The sequence below is a fragment of the Dipodomys merriami genome, unplaced genomic scaffold (genome assembly GCF_024711535.1).
Source record: "Dipodomys merriami isolate MVZ:Mamm:240054 unplaced genomic scaffold, mDipMer1.0.p SCAF_19, whole genome shotgun sequence".
Lineage (NCBI taxonomy): Eukaryota > Metazoa > Chordata > Mammalia > Rodentia > Heteromyidae > Dipodomys > Dipodomys merriami.
Genome location: NW_027203270.1, coordinates 29,451,808 through 29,471,974, shown reverse-complemented (window position 1 = coordinate 29,471,974; position 20,167 = coordinate 29,451,808). Strand labels below are relative to the sequence as shown.

The window sequence follows — 20,167 nt, the reverse complement described above, 5'->3', positions numbered from 1 at the left end:
ATTTCATCCCATTCCCCTGGATCTATCTCAGGGGTCTCTAGATAATCCTAAATAGCAGCTAAGCAGTGGCCACCAGGGAACCAGGAGATAAGTGCAATTTTCATTTCCCCATGGGATCAAATGGTCCCAGATGTGAAGGGTTGGCAGAAGGCATGTGCAATGTCAACTACAGTTCTGGGCAGAGAATTAGCCAGACTACCTGGAGTCCTAAGACTACATGCAGTGGGATTATCCTGAGCTTTCGAGCAGGCGCTGTTCTCTCTTATCTATTTGCTGCTCCTGTGTTGAAAATGAAAATCATCATTATGAATAAACTAGAGCCAAAGGCAAAGATTGAGAAGAAAAAAAAGCATTCTTTTATTCTTTCCCCTCATGGCTTATTGCACAGCAGGGAATGGAGGGGCAACTTTGCTCTTTTCAGATGGACCACAGCCAGTGGGATTTTCCCAGGGTGCACAGTTAGCACAGTTAGACTCAGAAGCTATGGGGTTAAGTAGTCAGAGCCTTGAACAATATATTTGTTAGTGCTAAAAAGCCTAAAGGTAAGCTGGAATGTTCAGCATGGGAATGAGGACATTTGGCCCTCAAAAGAGAGTAGTTTACTCCATTCCTCTTCGCCTTTTTGGAAATGGAGCACAGAGTATTCACATTGCAAACTCTGTTTGCTTACTGGATATTTAGTCTTTTTTTTCCTTCTCTCCATTAATGACATCCATACCCATAGTGAGCTATTTCTACTGTCCCTCTCAGCTCTGCCACATTAGCTTGCCTGTTTTCACCCCACACTTCAACTCTCCCAAACCCTAGGACTTCTTTGTATGCTTTATTCCTTCCTCATTTCTCTCTGGGGTCATCTGATCTCAGCATTCTGCTATCTAGCACTGCTTAAGCAGAGTAGACTAAACTGATGGTTGAAAAGAGAGACAAACTAAGAAAGCTCCCTAAGAAAGAAGGCTTTGTATTTATACTAGGCCTTTCCAGCCTTCTGGTTTCTAACCTGCCCAGAGTGTTACTCTTAAGGCAGCAGTAGTTGGACTGCTGACTATAAACAGGATCTCCTTTCTCTGACTCCTCTGGGAAGGAGACTTATGTGGACTCTTGTTACCAAGCAAGAACATTGGAGTGGCTCTTGCAAGAGATTCCCCTGGGCTATTGCATTGGTAAAAGAGGGGTCCTTATGCTGACAGCACTGAAAGGCTAGGAGGAAGAGAAGGAACAAGAAAGATCAGCTCTGGAGACTGGTCAGAGCTGGGGTGGAAGAGAGGGAGATTGCCTTAAAAAGCTAGCAAGAGGCATACTGAGGACACCTGGAAGGAAGAGCTCTTCTTTGCCCAGCGTGGGGGAGGACCTGAAGAAATTGCTTTTCCTTCTCTGTCTCTGATGTCACTTTGGATTCCAGATGCAATCGTGATGTCAAAGTGTCCAGTTATCTCTACTTCATCAGGCAAGCAGGGCAGATATGAGGAGCAATAAAGCTAAGGTCTTAAAAAAAGTTAAGGTCCTAAAAGGTTTTGCGGACATCTATTTTGAGTCTTTTTAGTTTTCTCTCTACTTTTACATTTGAATTACATGGCTAGCTTCATATAGTAACCTTATAGCTTCTAGTCTAGTTTAGTTTCTTCTTAACAAGTAGTTTTGCTAGATATAGGTAGCTCATGCCCGTAATCCTAGTTACTCAGGAGGCTGAGATTTAAGGATCATGGTTCAAAGCCAGCCTGGGTAGGAAAGTCTGTGAGACCCTTATCTCCAATTAACTACCAAAAGGCTGGAAATGGTGCTGTGGCTCAAAGCTCAGGGACAGTGCTAGGCCCTGAGTTCAAGCCCCAGTATCGGCACCAGAAAAAAAAAAAAAAGTAGTTCTTTGATAGACTTCAGAGAAGAGTTGAGTCAAGAGTTGTGTTGTTTTCTGTTACTTGGTTTCTTGTATTTCTGTGTGTTGTTTTGGTTTTGGTAGTACTGCGGTTTGAACTCATGGCCTCATGCTGTCTAGATATGTCCTCTACCATTTGAGCCATACCCTTAGCCCTTGTGTCAAGTACTCTTGATGAGTGGGAAGATTCTTTAGAAGCAGGAGGTCTTTTCCCTTCTTGCATAGTTTGCCACGTGTCTTGATTTGGGAACACTAGAACTTGGCTTCAGAGACAGTTAGCTCTGTGTTTGACCTCATGTGATAGAGCTATTGCTCCCAGTCCCAAGGGTAGGTGGGTGGAGGACCAAGTTCTTCATCTTGAGCTTGAGAAGCTACTTGTCCTTGATCTTCAGTTAAGTGGGAAGACTTCTGACCCTCAGCTTCTTGGAGACTTGAATTTGGGGCTAAGTTGGTCCTTGACCCACGCCCTGAAGGTCCTTGTAGTTCAATGACACCTTCTGGAGTAAAGGTACTCCATGGCTCGCTTACCTCAGGGTGAGAGCTCTTGAAGTCTGGAAAGAAGCTATCCAGAGGTCTGTGAACTAAAAGGCATAATGATTGTTCAGAGGATGGACAGACATTTTCTGTTGCAGTTGCTGTTAAAGCCAGGAAGCCAGATTCCTCTGATGGGGCTCTAGTTACTTCCCAAGGACAGATGTCTGCCATGGTGCCCTTTATTTTATTTCCTTCTGGGTCTGTGACTTCCCATTGACACAGCTCTGCTATTCTCCTCATGCTGCTTGCTCCATCAGGGCTGACCTTGGCTTCGTTGTCAGTGTCCAGAGCCTCTTGCTGGATGCCTGATCCTGTGCTTTCCCGGGAGCACACTGTCGCTGACTCACTGCTAAGTTTTGCTGCTGCTTTGGGGGAGCATTCAGTCCCTCTGGGTTCTTCCTCTCCTTGCCCTTGTGATCCTCTGTCCTGTCTCAGTCCCCCTTCTCCTTCTCCTTCTCCTTCTGCTGCTCCTGTATTTACCTCCCAAGGGCAGATGTCCTCTTTCCTGGCAGAGGGAACCTCTTCTGCTTCCCATGGACATACTTCGGCCATGCTAGCCCCCATGCAGCCTGCAGTCTCAGAACTGCCTTTGCTTCTACTAGAAGTACTTGACAGACTCCCCTGGTCTTGACTCTCCCCAGAACACACAGCCTCCTGCTTCCCGGGGTCGGCCATCTCTGTCATTTTCTGAACTGCCACACCTTTGCTCTCAGGCTTGTCCAGGGCTTTTTCCGTCTCTTGAACTTCCTCCTTTCTATCTTGTTTCGAGGCTCTTTTCTCAGATATTTGCTCAGTTACTTCCCAAGGACAGATCTCAGCCTTGGTGCTACTGTCAGGTTTATATTTGTCTAGGACAGGAACATCCCATGGACACACCTCAGCAACCCTGCTCCCAGTATTGACCAGGTTCTGGGTACTGACTGTAGGCTGGTCAGGAAACTGACTGGCTGTCTGGGAGGAAGATCCCGCTGTTACCATACTCTCCCATGGACAGACAGATTGAAGCTCATTGTTGCTTGTTTTCCCCCCATCTTGAGTAACAACTTCTGCAGTCAAAGCTGAAGCTTTTCCTGGAGTCACGTGCTCTGGGAGGGAGCCTGTCTTTGGGTCTTGTCTCAGATCCCTCTTCTCTGTTACTTTGTCACTCATTTTTGAGGAATGTCCCTCTCCCAATTGGTTGCCAGTGCTACTGGGCAAGACTGAGCCCTTAGGGGTCTGAGCAGATGGCTCTCTCAAATCTGTGTCCTCCCAAGGACAAATAGCTTTCTGCTCTTGGAGTTTTGCCTCCTGTTTTGATATACCTCCTTCCTGGGATGTGAGCTCCCTGTTCTCTAGCATTTTATCTTCCTCTCTTGCCAATTCATTCATCTCTTGCTCTAGTTCTTTCTTTGTAGCTCCTTCATTTATCTCCCAGGGGCAGATCTTGACTTTTTCACTGGTGGGAGCTTCCTCCACTTCCCAGGGACACACGTCTGCTGGCTTGCAGCCCACATGTGCCAGTTCCTGCAGTTCAGGTTTTGGTCTATCCGTGTGAGGAGTATCTGGATGCTGAGAGAAGCCCCCAGGACTCAAGCCCTCCCCGGGACATACCACTTCCTGCTTCAGAGCTGGTCTCTCTGGCTTCTTTGGAGCAGGAACTGCTGTCTGACTGGGTCCAGAATCTGTATCTTGTGTGTCATTTGGAGATTTCCTAATGGCCTCATCTCCCAAAGTCTTTTCCTCTGCTACTCCAGCATCCACCTCCCAGGGACAGATCTTTGCTTTCTCAGCTGTCCAGGTATCCTCTATATCCCATGGGCAGATCTCAGTGGCTTTGCTTCCCATACTGCCTGGCCTCTCTGTGTCTTTTGTAGGAAAGCTGCCAGAAGCCACACTCTCCCAGGGGCAGACTGTTTGCTGCTTTTGGTTCTGTTCCTCAGACTTTTTCCATGCTGTTACATCTTCAATTCCTGTTTTTCCAGGCATTTTCTCCTTGTCCATTTGAGAGACTCCTCCTTTTGGTGTCTGTCTCAATGTCCAGTTCTCTGTCGCATCATCTACCTCCCAGGGACAGATTTCTGCTGTGGCAGGTGTTGCTTCCTTTTTCTCTGGCTTGAGCACTGACTCCTGCTGTTGATTTCCTGTTGGTACTGCTTCCACAATTTTCTCCTCCACCTCTCCTAAGATCCCCTTCCTGGAAGTGTTATCTTTATGACGAAGAGATTCTCCACTTGCCCCTTGATTCAGTGTTTCCTCCTCTCTTCGCTCATCACCTGTATCCCAGGGACAGACCTCTGCTTTCCTGTTAGCAGGCATCTCTCCTGCTTCCCACGGACACACTTCCACAATGCCACTGCCCCAACTTCCCGACTGTCCTGGGCTTCCAGAGGCCGGAAGTGACACTGCCATGGGCCCCCGAAAATCTGTACTCTCCCATGGACAGAGAGACTCCAAGTTCCCAGCCAGTTTCTGCTCACTCCAGAAGGTTGCTTTCTTGGGGGCTTTCTGCCTTTCCTGAGGGAGCTCCTTTACTCTCTGGGTTAGTGTTCCTCCCTGCCCATCCCTCACCTCTGGGGGACACAGCTCTGCCTTGGTAGTGTTAGGTGAACAAGCCCCTGGACCTGGGGCTTCTCCCTGATGTGTCTCTGCTCTTGTCTCCACACTGCCTACTTCCCCAGACCTGCCCTGCATTCTGTCAGAGTCCTGAGGAGCTGATGGATGGGAGACACCTCCAGGGTCAGCACTCTCCCAGGGACACACTGCCTCCTGGCCCCTGACCAGCCTCTCTGGCTTTTTCCGAGCAATGACAACCACTCCTCTGGGCTCTGATTTTTCTGGAGCCTTCCCCATCTTGTCTTGGGAGTCACCTAGATCTTGTCTTGATGCCTTCCTCTCAGGGCCACCTTCACTCTCCTCCCAGGGGCAGATTTTAGTTTTGTCACTACTATCTGGCTGGCATGTTTCTGACTCAGTGACTTCCCAGGGGCATACCTCTGCCACCTTGCTATCAGCACTGCCCAGGGACTGGAGGCCAGCATTGGGTAGCTCTTGGCATCCCACAATGGCTTCCTTTGTTTGTTCAGCATGTTTGTCCCCCCAAATTTGCTTCAGTGTGGCAAGTCCTGTTTTACTTGCTCTCTCCACCTTCCGCTCCCCTAGGCCCTGGTCCTCTTGTTCTCTGCTGCCCTCCTGGTGACAGACTTGCAGCATTCTGCTGGTGTGAACGTTCTGTTGGTTCTGGAGGGACTCCTCATCATCGCACGGGGCAAGTGCAGCCTGTTTGCTCACTCCCTTGGGCCGGCCTAAGCGGGGAGAGCGGAGAGAAACCCCCATGCCTGATCCCGTAGGCCTGTCCTTCTTCTCAGGACTGCCCTCCCCACCTTCTTTCTCTCTGTATGTGCTCCGAGAACGGGTCAGAGCTTTGATAGCCAGGCCCAGGCTGCGCATGGAACCCTGCTGCACAGGGGTCTTGAGGCTATGGGATTTAGAGATCTTGGGCCTGTCTTCATCCACATCAGCCTCCCCCTGGAAACGCCCATCCTCTGTGTCAATCTCATTCTCCCCAGCACCCTTTTTATCTACTGCAACAGACAGGGCCCTCCAGAGCTTGGCTCGAGCTGGAGCAGAAGAGTGGCCACCTCGCTCTGGCCCTGGGGGATTTTCCTGGACCACATTTTCTTTCTTGACTGGCAGTTCTGCATTCTCCCAGGGGCAGATGTAGGTGAGCAAGCTGGGGCTTTGTGGGACCACTGGGACAGGAGCGAGGACAGGGGTAGGGGTGGGGGCCAGAACTGGGACAGGAGCGAGGACAGGGGTTGGAGTTGGGGCCAGAGCTGGCATCAGAGCTGGAGCCAGGGTCGAGGTGGGAGAAAGCATCCTTGGCTCTCCAAGACAGGCTCCAGACAGAGCCAGGATGGGTGTGGAGACCTGGTGCCTGATAGGTGGGTGAGGTAGCTTCCTCCCAGCTTCCTCACGAAGTCTCCCAGACATATGCGAGCTGTCTATACTGCTGCTCTTGGCAGGAGAAGGTGGGGCTGACAGGGGGGCCCCAGGAGCCCGCTCCAGCCTCCTAGCTGATGGCCTCCGCACTGGGCTTGCAATGGCCAACTCAGCCTTCTTTCGTTCCTCTCTCTCCTTCGCCTGCCGATAGGACTCCTCCAGGTAGGCCTGGCTGGCCACCAGCAGGGCCTTTTCCCTGGAGCCCGTCACCACACTGAGTGACTTCTGCAGAGACACAGGCCGGGCTCTGGGGAGTCTCTCTCCCACTGTTAAGTTGTGGGCGCTGGCTGACCTGAAACCCAAAGCAGGGGGCCCATCCACAGACTCTTGGCTTTCCACATGAGAAGCTTTCTTGGACAGATTCCTTCTCAGTAGGGAGTTCAGGAGAGGTGAGTCTGGCTCCCCCTGGTCATAGGTGCTGCAGGATTTGTGCAGGGCTGGGGCCCCTTCTGCTTCCTGGATGCTGGAGCTGAGGAGCCGGCGGCGAGAGGAGCCAGGCAGGCTGCTGCGGCCTGGGGAGCCCGAGTCCCGAGAGTGCTGCCGGGTCAGGGACTCGGGGAACTCAGCCAGGTACCTCATGAAGGAGCGGCCCAGCCCTTGGCGTGAGCTGCCCCGCTTCTTGGGCAGGTGAGGATTATTAGCGGCCATTTCCTTGGTCTTACGGACCTCTAGCTGGGCATAGAGCTTCTTCAACTCGTCCTACAGGGCAAGGAGAGATGAAGAGAGCAGAACTGTGGTTAAGGGGGACAGCTGAGATCTGCTAGGCCCTGGCTGTGCTGGTCTCCCCCTCAGGTCTTGTTTAGATCATTTTTCTCTGGGGAGCTCTTTCCCACCAAGTTCTATTCTTTTTTTTTTTTTTTTTTTAATATGTATGTATGTATGTATGTCAGTCATGGGGCCTGAACTCTGGGCCTGGGCACTGTCCCTCAGCTCTTCAGCTCAAGGCTACCACTCTACCACTTGAGCCACAGCGCCACTTCTGGCTTTTTCTGCTTATGTGGTGCTGAGGAATGGAACCCAGGGCTTCATGCATGCGAGGCAAGCACTCTACCACTGAGCCACCTTCCCAGCCCACCAAGTTCTATTCTTTGCTGGCTTCTAAAACTCAGAATTTACCACTCTATTCCTGCAAAAGCAGTGTTAACCTGGTTCCAAGCTGGATGCAAGATCTAGAATGCCTTCCTTCTCTGGGGGCACTGTGGAAAATCACCAGCATGAGAGACAGGGAATAAGTCTCAACTGCTGAGCCATGTATACTTCAAAGCTATTTTCTCCACCTCTCTGCATTTTCTATAAAGGGAACAGAAGGCAAGCAGAACTCAAAGAGTGAAGAGGACATGGGAAAATGGGCAGAGGCAGCTGGGATAAGGAAGGGCTGGGGCATGTGGGCAACTCCTTTGCCAAGCTGTGGTCAACTCAGGGTATAAGGGCCCCAGTTGAGTTGAAGGGGATGAACAAATGGCTTCCCAAGATGGCTTCTATGCCTAGGTTTTATAAAACCCAGGAGTCTTGCAGGTATCCTAATTTCTTACTGTCTTTCCTTAAGGTTCCTGTGTCTATAGATGATCTTGGGTAGGAAAACAAGAGGTGGCATAATATCCTTCTAAGTGCAAGTTTGGGGAGGATTTCCTTGCTTCACAGCTTGCCAGATGCAGGGAAAGGAACTTCTGGTGGCCATTCACTGTCTGAACTGTCCAGTTCAATAGGTGGCCTTAAGGTCAACAACTGTCTCACTTTGCTGAAGACCAGGGGGTTTCTTAGTCTGCCCCTCATGATGCAGGCCCAAAGCATTTCAGTATCCACTTTTGACTATGTCTTTAAATTGCCATATGACCTGGACCTCTGGAGTCTGGGCTTTGGCCTTTTGAGGCCTTTTCACTTGAGTAGTCCATCTCCTCCCGTGATTATTCAGGTGAGTCATTTGAGGGAAGTGGTAGCAAAGGGTGGGTTAGTCTTGAAGGGAGGGAATACTGGAGGGAGAGCAGCGTGCTTGCTCCCTCTACTCAGTCCTTAAAATCTGGTATCAAAGGAGTTGGGGAGGAGGTAGCACCTACCCGGATGTCCCCTGGGTCCAGACTGCGCTCACTCCAGGCTGAGGCAATGCTACTGTTAAGGTAGGATCCGGAGCGCTGAAGGTCCAGCTCATCCTCATATACCTCATCCAAGATCTCTTCCCGGGGAGGTGCTCCTGGCTTCTGGAACTAGAATGTAGACAGCAGGGAGGAAGACCCACTGAGTCATTGTGTCTTCCTGCCGACCCTTATTCTCACTTGCCGTATTTATGGAGTGCATGTACGTTCTGAGTCTTCACTCTTTTTCTGATTTGGAATTCCAGAGGTCTGTAGAATTTCATTTCCCTTCCTTCTTCCCTCGTTTAGAGACTGAGTCTATGCTACCCTCCTGTCCCTACAGTTCCAAGTCATAGATTGCCATCAGCTCTCCAACCTATCTCTTTGTAACTGCTTCTGAGCAGAGTTTCAGAATTCCATCAGCTGTGTATAAAGGACTTCCTTCAGTACAAACACTATTTCCCTCATTGGGAAACAGGGAGCAACTTCCTTCCCCAACTGAAGTCCTAGCCCCGGGTGCTCAGAACTTTCATCCTCAGCACTGTCTCCTCTTTGCCCTGACCTAGAGAAGGTGCTGTGGCGATGACAGATCTACTATGCTCTTACCAAGGGGCTGAGGCTTGCCTCATGCAAGAAAATTGAAGGCCTCACCTTAGGGATGAAGATCAGAGCCAGTGTGGCAGTGACTGTGCTGTGGGTGTGGAAGAAGAAGAGGAGGAGGGTCCAGTCTGGATTCAGGGAGGGAACCAGCACAAACCTGAGAGCCAGAAGGGATAGAGATTATTGATAGTGTAGATGGAAGCAGCCTTCCCACCTTACATCATTGATTCTCACAACCCACCTCTGAGCTGGGCAAGGAGGGAGTACTCGTGTGTGTGTGTGTGTGTGTGTGTGTGTGTGTGTGTGTGTGTGTGAGAGAGAGAGAGAGAGAGAGAGAGAGAGAGAGATAAAGAGATCGAGAGAGAGAAGGAGAGAGAACAGGGTCTTGCTTTTCCAGCTTTTTCACTCACACTGGTACTTTGAGCCACATCTCTGGTTCCAGCTTTGTTTTTCTTTTTCTATCAGTCAAGGCTAGCATCCTACCACTGTGAGCCATAGCTCCACTTCCAGTCTTCTGGTGGTTAAATGGAGATAAGAGTCTCACGGACTTTCCTGCCTGAGCTGGCTTTGAGCCATGATCCTCAGATCTCAGCCTCCTGAGTAGCTAGGATTACAGCGGGAGCCACTGGCACCTAGCCAGTTCCAGCTTTTTGCTGGAGATTAATTGGTTACACACGTCTATCAGATTTATCTTCTCTGTGGCTTCGAACCTCAGATCTCAGTCTCCTGAGTACCTGGGATTATAGATGTGAGCCACAGGTGCCCAGCTAAAAAGAGCACTCTTCTTGCCCTCCTGTAGATGTGGATACAACTGCAAGGCCCACCTCCAAGAAGTCCTCCCAGATTACTCCACCTCATTTTCTCTGACTGCCTAGCTTACAGAACAGAATTGTATTCAGCACTTTGCTTGGATAGCTCTGTAGATAGATTCTGCCTCTACCCTAGGACCCAGTTCACATGAACACACACAGGCCTGTTGCCTGAATGGCTAAAGTGTGCAGAAGAAGTTAGGGAGAAGTGAAAGAAAAATGGGAAGAGGTATGTTGGGGATGCTAAGGGGGTGGCTTAGGAGTGGGAGAGGAATTAGAAGTAGGGCACACTTCCTCTTCTGGTAGCTTAGGACCTCCTCACACAGGTGAGACATGGGGTGGGGGAGGAGTATGAATGGGGCTCCTCTTTGTCCTACAGAAAGGCCTAGAAGTGTTGTCAAATGGGTCCTGGGACAGCCTGCCTCACCTGGGAGACGAGAAGTCATGTCAGGGTGAGAAGACCCACCCCATGACCTGCCTTGCACCACCACTATACCTCAGCCAAGGAGGAGGGGCAGATGGACTCATCCTTACCTGGCCGTGTGGAAGGCAGCAGAGAGCAGCAGCTCGTTGTGCAGTGCGATGCCCATGTAGCGTGGCTCGTGGAAGGCTGAAGGGACAGCCCAGGTGGCGTAGCACAGGAAGCTGCCCCAGCATAGCAGAAGGATCTCAGCTGTGTGTATGTGTGTGTGTGTGTGTTGGGAGGAAGAAAGGCGAGACAGATAGACAGACAGATGGAATACAAACACCACCTTAGCAGCCTGCCTTTTTCCTTTCTGCAGGACATACTGCAGAGTATGGAAACAAGACAGGAGAAGCAGCAAAAAGGTCCCTGGAAGTTCTGGGGGTGGGGGGTAAGAGGGCAGAGGGAGGCTGGGCTCAGAGGAAATGGCTCACCCACAACCATAATGTAATCCCAGCGGTCATGATGACAGAGGTAGAAGTGTCGGCCGGTAGGAGTGTGGCCTCGGGTTACCAGAGGTATGTGCTGGGTGCCTCGCTCCAGGACACCCGCCGTCCACACACACAGGAAGCCCAGCACAAGCAATAGGAGCAGCCCCAGGCGCCGTAGTAGCTGTCCACTGCTCAGGTGTGGCCCCCTCTGGGCAGTTCGAGACAAAAACAGCTGTAGTACTCTGCAAGGGGTAGAGTGTACACGGAAGCTTGGGAGGACTGAGCTGGCCCCTCGCTTGCATTTACCTGACCTGGCCCTCCCATTGTTCACTGTCCCCGAAAAGTTACATGGAAGGGAAGGCTAAGTCTCGGGACAGGCTTGGTAGCACAGGGAAATGGAGCTGGTAAGGATCTGGCCTTGAAAAACTCCATTGTATGAGTTGGGTGACCTAGGGTGAGCAATGAGTGATCAAGGCCCGATCTAGGCCCTACCTATAAAGCTTTAATATGACGGTTCCATAGACGATGGCAAAACCCAGTAGCCGGACCCAGCGGAGAGCAATGCAGCGGAATACACTGGGCTTGAAGTACAGAATGAAGACCTGGTGGGAAGGTGACAGAAAGAGCTGCTCGCCACTACCCTTATACTCTGTGCTAGGCCCACACTACACACATGATTAATTCCCCTAGCCATTTCCAGACATCCCAGAAAGTGGGACCAACTGCTAGCCACAGACTCACAGGAAAGTAGAGAAGCAAGGATCCAAAAAGGATGGCTTCCAGCAGGACAACTCCAGATGCTCGGATCCTCTGTGAGCCCAGAAAGAGAGAGGCAGGTGAGCAGGGCCATGGGGGAGTGGGGGGAGTTGAGCCTGGATGATGGTGTTGGAGGTCTAGGGACTGTTTAAAAGGATCACTCTGGGCTTCAGCCTCTAACACTAGTTTCATCCTCTACTTACAGCCCACTCCTTCACTCCCACACCAGGCTTTAGCTGTACTGGCTCTAAACATGGCTAAGGCCAAGGTTTTACATGGCTCTCTTGCAGGCTCATGGACACTCAGTCCTGCCTTGGACTTAGATAAGAGTCTAGAAAGGATCTCTATTCTTGCTCCAAGCTTTGGGGCAGATTGTACCTGGCCTAAATAGGATGCTCCTATCTGCCCCAGAAGCATCCAGTTAATATCAAACCTGGCTCAATTGTCACTTTTTCCAGAGTGTTCCTCCAGTGGCCTCTCAAGCTGGATAACTGGGTCCCTTGCCTGAGCTTCCATAGCAACGGACAGCCACCTCCATCCTTGTGCCTGTCTCCCTATGCTGCCATTTTATTTTATTTTTTGTTGGTCATGGGGCTTGAACTCAGGGCCTAGGTGCTGTCCCTGAGATCTTTTTGCTCAAGGTTACCTAGCAGTCTACCACTTTGAGTCACAGCTCCACTTCCAGTTTTCTGGTGGTTAATTGGAGATAAGAATCTCATGGACTTTCCTGCCTGGCTGTCTTTGAACTGCAATCTTCAAATCTCAGCTTCCTGAATAGCGAAGCTTACAGGCGTGAATCACCAGCACCCAGCTTTGTGCTGTCATTTTAGTTACACGTGTGCTTCTTCCATTAGGCTGAGAGCTCCGGGAACCAAATTGCTTGCTCCTGCATCGCGTTTCTGCAGTGTTTTGTTTAGAGTTGACCTTCAACTAGCATTTGCTGCCTTAAGTCTAAAGCCTTCATTTTGCAGGTCAGGTCAGGGAACAGGTCTAAGGGGGGGGGGGGCAGGTCACTGTCTAAAGTCACATAGATTTAGAATCAAGACAGGTTTCTAGTGGAGATGGGTAGGGTGTGTGTGTTCAGGGTGGGATGTGGGACCTCCTTGCCTTGCTCCAGCGGCAGCGGTAGGAAACCAGCATGCTCAAGAAGACGGCCAACATGAAGCAGGCCTGGCAGGCCAGCACTGCCGCCCTCAGTGCCGGGGCTTCTTCCACTAGGCATGGTGTTGCGTCCCTGCAGCTGGTGCAGCCCTTAGAACATGGCTGGCATCGCAATAGCTTCCCTGAGTTGCTCTGTGGGGACCCAAATTGCTTGGTTGTCTGCGTAGCACTCTCTAACCCTACGAAGAACAAGATGAGCATTAAGAAGAGGCACCTAGCCAGATGTCAGCAGCTTGTGCCTGTAATCCTAGCTACTTAGGAAGCTGATGATCTGAAGATTGTGGTTCAAAGCTAGCCTAGGCAGGAAAGCTCATGAAACTCTTATCTCTAGTTAACTACCAAAAAGCTGGAAATGGCACTGTGGCTCAAAGTGGTAGAGCACTAGCCTTGAGCACAAATGCTCAGGGGAGGGCAGGGTAGCAGGAAGTAGTAATGCCAGGTAGGGTTCACTGGATAGCCAACTTGTATCATCTCTTATGTTTGGGTTTCTTCTCTGAAGGCAGACTTCCCTTGGCCTCTTCTGCTTCTTTTGATCTTCTGTCCTTGCCACCTCCCCCCTTCCCCACCCCCCACTCTACTGTTTCCTCCCAGGGCTTTCCCCAACCTGCCTTCCTTCTACAGGTCTTCCTCCCAGCCAGCCTAGCCTGTAACATACCTGCCTGACCCTTTGTCCACTCACTTACCCCCAGAGCCGCTTGCCCCGTAGAATCCAGGTCGGCAGTGGCAGAGGTAGCGGCCAAGGACAAAACCCTGACTCTCCAGGGGGACACACTGTGGGGATGACAAACAACATTTTTTTTTTCCAGGCATGGGGCTTGAACTCAGGACCTGGGCACCATGTATAAGCTTTTTTTGCTCAAGATTAGCACTATATCACTTTTTTTTTTTTTTTTGGTCCAGTCGTGGGGCCTGAACATTGGGCCTGGGCACTGTCCCTCAGCTCTTCAGCTCAAGGCTAGCGCTCTACCACTTAAGCCACAGCGCCACTTCTGGCTTTTTTCTTTTTGCTTATGTGGTGCTGAGGAATCGAACCCAGGGCCTGAGGCATGCAAGGCAAGCACTCTACCACTGAGCCACCTTCCCAGCCCCAGCACTATATCACTTTTTCTTCTCAAGGCTAGTGTTCTACCACAGCTTCACTTCTGGTTTTCTGGTGGTTAATTGGAGATAGGAGTCTCAGGGACTTTCCTTCCCAGGCTGGCTTTGAACCATAATCTTCAGATCTCAACCTCCTGAATAGTTAGGATTACAGATGTGAGCCACCAGTGCCTGACAACAACTTGTGTTTCTATAGGGCCTTTCTCTGGAAGAGCTTTCCTTCCCAGAAGTTGGAGGTCACACATAGTATCTTACATATGACTTACGGGTTTACACTAGGGACTCCCATCAGTAGCCTCCATAGTGCTTTCCCTTTATGGAAGTTCTATCCCTATTGTAAGCCTCTTCAAAGAGACAGAGTACAGGATAGGTCACCCTTCTGGTGAGATGCAGTAACAAGAGCCTTATGTCTCATTTCCCTGAACTGAGCTGTTGCTGGGGCAAGAGACTAGGGGAGGTGAGAGCAGGGAGAGGTCAGCTCTGTGGCACACATTATGTGTGCATTCTGCTTCAAAGGGGCCCCATCACTTGCCCTCTTTGGCACACAGGTGGGTTGAAAAGGCTCCTGCAGAGGAACAACTTCCTCTATCGGGAGGCATCTGGCTCTGGTACAGGACTGTTTTCCCTGGCCCTAATGTCAGGCTAATACCAGGCTGCTGGGATGCCTAGGTCAGCCCTTTATTCCACCTCTGCCCATGGATATTTTCCCAGCAAGGGACTGAGCAGGCCTCAGAGTCTGCTGAGTCAGATCTGTTGTGAGGAGGGATTGGAATACCAGTAGATCACAAGATGGAGTTCACCTTGGGAGATTCTATATCTAGCCCCTGACTCACCTGGGGAGTTAGGAAACTTGCTATTAGGAAATCAGCTTCTCCTCTTGCCAGGACTACTTTTGAATATGCTCTGCTCCTCACTGTGTACCCAGTGAAGTAAATGTGACTAGATTAAAAAAAGTGAACAGAGAGACAAGAACTCACATATGTAATCTTGGCTCCTTGGGAGGCTGTGATTGGAAGGATCACAGTTTGAGGCCAGCCCAGGCAGAAAAGTTCTGGAGATGCAGTGGCACATGCCTGTTATCCTATCTACAACAGGAAACCTAAAGATAGATGGGTGTGGAGTTCCAAGGACAAGACAGGGAAGAAAGCAAGATCCTCCCTCAAGAAAAACTAGTGTAAAAAATGCTTGGAAGCCGGATACCAGTGGCTCACGCCTATAATCCTAGCTACTCAGGAGGCTGAGATCTGAGGATTGCGGTTCAAAGGCAGCCCAGACAAAGAAAGTCCAAGAGACTCTTTTTTTTTTTTGTCGGTCATGAGGCTTGAACTCTGGGCCTGGGCACCGTCCCTCAGCTCTTCAGCTCAAGGCGAGCGCTCTACCACTTGAGCTACAGCGCCACTTCCGGTTTTCTGGTGGTTTATTGGAGATAGGAGTCTCACGGTCTTTCCTGCCCGGGCTGGCTTTGAACCGCGATCCTCAGATCTCAGCCTCCTGAGGAGCTAGGATTACAGCGTGAGCCACCAGCGCCCGGCTTCGAAGAGACTCTTATCTCCAATTCACCAGAAAACTGGAAGTGGTGCTGTGGCTCAAGTAGTAAAACACCTGCTTTGAGCTGAAAGGCTCAGGGACAGTGCCCAGGCCCAGAGTTTAAGCCCCATGACCAAAACAAAACAAAACAAAAAACAAAAAACCCTCAAAAAAACCAAACCCGCTTGGAGGTGTGACTCAGCTGTGGAGTGCCCTGAGCTCAAACCCCAGTACTGGTGGGGGGTAGGGAAGAACTGAGTGCAAGCTTAGACATAAAAGGCTCTGGGTTCAGTCCCCAATACATGTGTGTGTGTGCGTGTATGTGCATGTGCATGCATGCGTGCAAGTGCACACCTCCCTCCCCCATCAAACTTGTAGTGGGAATCTCTTCTCTATTTCTGAACATATTAGCTCCAAACATACGTATCCTAAAGAGTAGTGGCCACCTGTGTGTGCAGTTATGCTGAGCACAGTAAACTGCGGCTTCAGGGTCCTCCCTGACCTCAGTTCAGCTTGTGAGTACATGCAGTCAGAGTAATCATGGAGTGGCCAGGTTCCCTGGCCTTCCCGTCTCCCAGTATTGGGCTTGTGGAAGTACCAGCCAGTGTTATCAATCATCCTAATGTACCCGCATCCTGGCTCCAATTCTGTCTGCATGTAGTCATGGTATGCACTACTCCAGACCTCTTCAACTTCCTTCTTTGTGGAGAAGGCAGGATTGGGGAGCCACAGCCAGATTCCCTGAGGTTCCTTGGGAGCTAGGAGAGATAAATACCTTGGGGCTAAGCCATAGGGCTGGACTGGAACTGGTCTTATGAGCCCACACCCGGGTCTCCTGAACTCCTGTCTCACCCAGGCCTCCCTCCTGGAATTGATGGCCATGCTGGCCACTTAGGCCCAAAAGGTGGCATTGCTAAGTGCCGGGCTTCACAGCCATGATGGTGTTCATGATGAGTGTGAAGAATACATGCTTTGTGGAGGAGAAAACAAAGTAGAGAAGGCCCAAATAGCCATGATCACAGTACAACAGCTATGGCTGGAGGCACCATTTTTCTTGATGAATGTCTTGCCACCCTGGGAACATGCTCCTGGCAAAACCACCAGCACATCACAGACTCCTATAACCCCTTCACCCCCATGAATGTTAAGTACGGCTGGGCAGTAAACTCTGCCCTGCTCCTCCTGGGAGAGTTGCATTCATTACCATCTCGCTCCTGCCCTGGCAGTGAAAGCAACGCTGTGTACCATGTACCTTGTTCTTACCCCAAGTCCAATTCTGCAGAGGATTATTGTGGGCTGGATTGTGTGTGTGTGTGTGTGTGTGTGTGTGTGTGTGTGTGTGTGTGTGTGTGTGTGTGTGTGTGTATAAACTAAGTATAAAAAGGGGAAAAAGGTTTCTTCTTTGGTTAGACTCTTTCTAGATTACAACAGCCAACACCATTTATTTCAACTAATACAATAATGGAGTATCATTTGCAGGCCATAAAAAGCCTAGAGCTGTGTTAACACGAAGCATGTGGTGCAGGGGAAGGAAAGGAGACGATTTACAGAGGATATAGGATCCAGGAGCACTGAATACCAGAACAGAGAGCAAATGCAGGCACTCTGAGACTCCAAAGGGATGCAAGAGGTAGTTGTTTTGGGGTGGGAGCAGGAAGTATAGAGTGAGCTGTGAGGGCCATCATTTCTAAAAAGCCTGGCATGTCACCTCTGCCGATCCCTGGGGATACCCTCAAAGCCCTAAGATGCTGATGTAGGTTTGTCAGCTGCACATGGGAGATAGGAGAGGAGGAGAGAAAGCAGAATCTAGTGGTCCCTCATCTTTTTCATCCTTACCTGGGTGCTGTTGAGATCACACAGGTGTGTGTTGGAGTACCAGCCTGGGCCACTTGCACACTGATTGATGTCCACACTCTGGAGATCTATGTCCATCTGCACCTGGCCTCTAGGACAGTGAATTAGCAGTTAGGGGTTTAGTATTGGATGCCAAGGTGGATATCTGTCCTTAGGTGCTAGACTATGTTGCAGTCTTGGCAAACTTCAGCATGATGACTGTAGTGTGGGGCACATAGGCATGCCATTTCTCCACGGTCTCTGTGGCAACAACTCCTTCCCCCTCCACTTTTCAACATCTTGTCATTTTCTGGTTTCCATCAATTAGTAGAGGGGAGAGACATGTCAAGAAACCAGGGCTCTGATGATCTCTCTGAAGGGGATTTTCACACTCGCTTGTGGTATGTACACACACACACACACACACACACAGAGCTCAGCTATTAATCATGCTCACTCTACCCAAGTCATGAACTAATCACAGCAAAAGAAGTGTGGAACAGAGAAGCCCTAAGCTGACGCTGCCTAGACTAGAAGCTTTCCAACCTTCCTTTGGGCTGAGGGGGGAAGAGAGCGGGCAAGCAGCCAGCATGCCTGCTTGCAGGAAGGGAACCCTTCTGGGAACAATGAATAGGGACACAGAGCTGGCAAGGCCATGTTGATTGCTGAAAGCCTTGCAGTTCTATGTTCATTTGCTACCCTCTTCCCAATAGGCTCCCAAATGGAAGTGTTTTAAGCTCCTGGCTTAAGACAGACAGAACAGAGGGATCTGGTCTATGTAAAAATACAGCTATTGGAGCTGGGCACCGGTGGCTCATGCCTGTAATCCTAACTACTCAAAAGGTTGAGATCTGAGATGGTGGTTCAAAGCTAGCTTGGGCAGGCAAGTCTATGAGACTCTTATCGCCACTTAACCACTAGTAAAACAGAAGTGGTGCTATGGTTCAAAATGGCAGAACACTAGCCTTAAGTGAAAAAGCTCAGAGACAGTGTCCAGGCCCTGAGTTCAAGGCCCATGATGGGAAAAAAAAAAGAAAAAAAGAAAAAAAAAGTCATTGGGAATGTCCCTGGTGATGCAGCCAACTCCCGAACATTGGCTCCAGTCTCTTTTTGTGCCAGTCCTGGGCTTGAACTCAGGGCCTTGACACTGTTCCTCCTCTTCCTCCTCTTCCTCCTCCTCCTCCTCCTCCTCCTCCTCCTCCTCCTCCTCCTCCTCCTTCTTCCCTCTACTACTTGAGCCAGAGCTCCATTTCTGGATTTTTGGTAGTATTTTTGGAAATTAGAGTCTTTCAGACTTCTCTTTTTTGGCTGGCTTTGAACTGTGATTCTCAGATTTCAGCCTCCTGAGTGGCTAGAATTACAGTGTCTAACTGGCTCCAAGTTCTTGACAGAGATTGTCCTTCTGGAATGTCTACAAGGGTCTCTGAGAAGCTTGGTACATGGATTGTCACTGTCATCTGTCCCAAGCCCATTCCTCAGACCTGATAGCCAAGACCCCTTCCTGTCTACACTCACACACACACACACACACACACACACACACACACACACACACTCACTCACTCACTCACACACACACACATCTGGACACATGTGTATACACATACATATAAATATATGCTTATATATGCATACCTACCTGTATGCCACACATACACATTCACTCATGCTCACAGACATTCATTCTTGTGCTCAAGCACCCAAATACAAATAGATGCCCAGATAAATACTTGTACATGGATTGACTTGTACACATTATGTACACTTACACCTATATGCATTAACAAGTAGTTATAGATTCCCAGAGGTGGCTGTAACTACATACTGCTGGATGCAAATATACACATCTAGGTCCCCAGACATCCACATGTTCTTGCTAAATGACCATGCACAGCTGCATAGCCTTGTGTCCCTTCTACCCCTTCCCCATCCCCATCAAACCATCCAAACCCGCACAAGCCCACTTACCTGACCTCTGGACTAAGGTCTGGCTTGAGTCCATAGAAGGTGGCAGTGAGCGTGACCAGCCAGCCAGGACGGAGCCGGCCTTCCTGGCATTCCAGGAAGGGAGGGGACAGCCTCACCTGCTGTATGTCCCCCACATAGCCATCTCCCCGTGGCCACTTGGGACTGTTGAGGCTCCTTAGGTCATTGGTTAGCACCCGTTTCTGTAGATTAGGGTTCTCCATGTCTCCAGCTGGGTTCTCTTCTTGTACCCTGTTCCCAGATAAGTCTTGAAGGATGGTCTCCTCTCCCATTCGGGTGGCTTGCAGGGCCAGCTGTAGGTGGCTGGCCCCTGGTGGAGGGTTAAAGGTCAACAAAGCTCTGTAGGCCCTTGGGTCTCCCTCAGCCACACTGCGGACCAGGGCCTGGTACCACTCCACATCCTCCTCTACACTGGACTCACGGATGTCGTTGGCTTGCAAAAGCATGTTGAGAAAGTTGGCGGCTTGAGTCAGGGTGCCTGCTGCTCTCTGTAGAATTGGGGGAAGTCTTGGCTTTGCTTCTGCCCCATGAGCTTCAAAGCGCTCACTGCAATTTGCCCCCAACAGCTGTTGGGCCTCTCCAGAGTACAGAAAAGCTAGGGCTGCTTCAGCCCCCTGTGGGAGCTCCCACGCGGACACTGATCCTGGCTTGGCTTGGGAAGACAGTGGAGGCAGAGAGCGGGGCAGCCTTGGACCTCCTAGAGCCCAGCCAGAGAGGAAATAGAAGCCCAGCAGCCCCCACACAGAAGAGCGCATGACCACTGCCCTGGTGCCCATTTCAGGACAGCTCTTGGTCCCCTGGATTCCAGGCTGCCAGGGGGATTTGGTGCCCAAGAAAGGTCTGACAGAGGCTGTCTGCTGTCTGGGCCTGCCTGCATTCCCTGTATCTCTTCTCTTCTCTCTCTCTCTCTCTCTCTCTCTCTCTCTCTCTCTCTCTCTCTCTCTCTCTCTCTCTCTTTCTCTCTCTCAGGCTGGCACTGTCTGGCATGCTTTTTTCTTCTCTCTAACGTCATCAGCTGGCTCCTGGACGTAGGTATAAGGGCTTTGCCCCTC

The 20,167-nt window shown here is 50.4% G+C and overlaps 1 protein-coding gene across 1 annotated transcript; it reads right to left on the bottom strand.

Moving 5' to 3' along the window:
- Positions 1 to 2,176: 2,176 nt before the first annotated feature.
- Positions 2,177 to 19,891, bottom strand: Gpr179 (G protein-coupled receptor 179). The gene is made up of 11 exons (XM_070026925.1): positions 19,098 to 19,891; positions 17,133 to 17,241; positions 13,355 to 13,442; positions 12,618 to 12,850; positions 11,496 to 11,564; positions 11,247 to 11,356; positions 10,758 to 10,996; positions 10,395 to 10,533; positions 9,103 to 9,208; positions 8,437 to 8,583; positions 2,177 to 7,081 (listed from the first exon to the last, which is right to left on the bottom strand). The coding sequence occupies exons 1-11, from the start codon at positions 19,889 to 19,891 to the stop codon at positions 2,177 to 2,179; spliced, it is 6,939 nt and encodes a 2,312-aa protein (XP_069883026.1).
- Between the last annotated feature and the right edge of the window lie 276 nt (positions 19,892 to 20,167).

Excerpts from the sequence above, each read along its gene's own strand:
- Gpr179 (XM_070026925.1), bottom strand. The coding sequence starts at position 19,891 with ATGGGCACCAGGGCAGTGGTCATGCGCTCTTCTGTGTGGGGGCTGCTG. Across the intron at positions 10,997-11,246 it reads GTCATATTAAAGCTTTATAG|AGTACTACAGCTGTTTTTGT; the intron begins GTAGGGCCTAGA and ends TACCCCTTGCAG. Across the intron at positions 8,584-9,102 it reads CTCTGATCTTCATCCCTAAG|TTCCAGAAGCCAGGAGCACC; the intron begins GTGAGGCCTTCA and ends TCTACATTCTAG.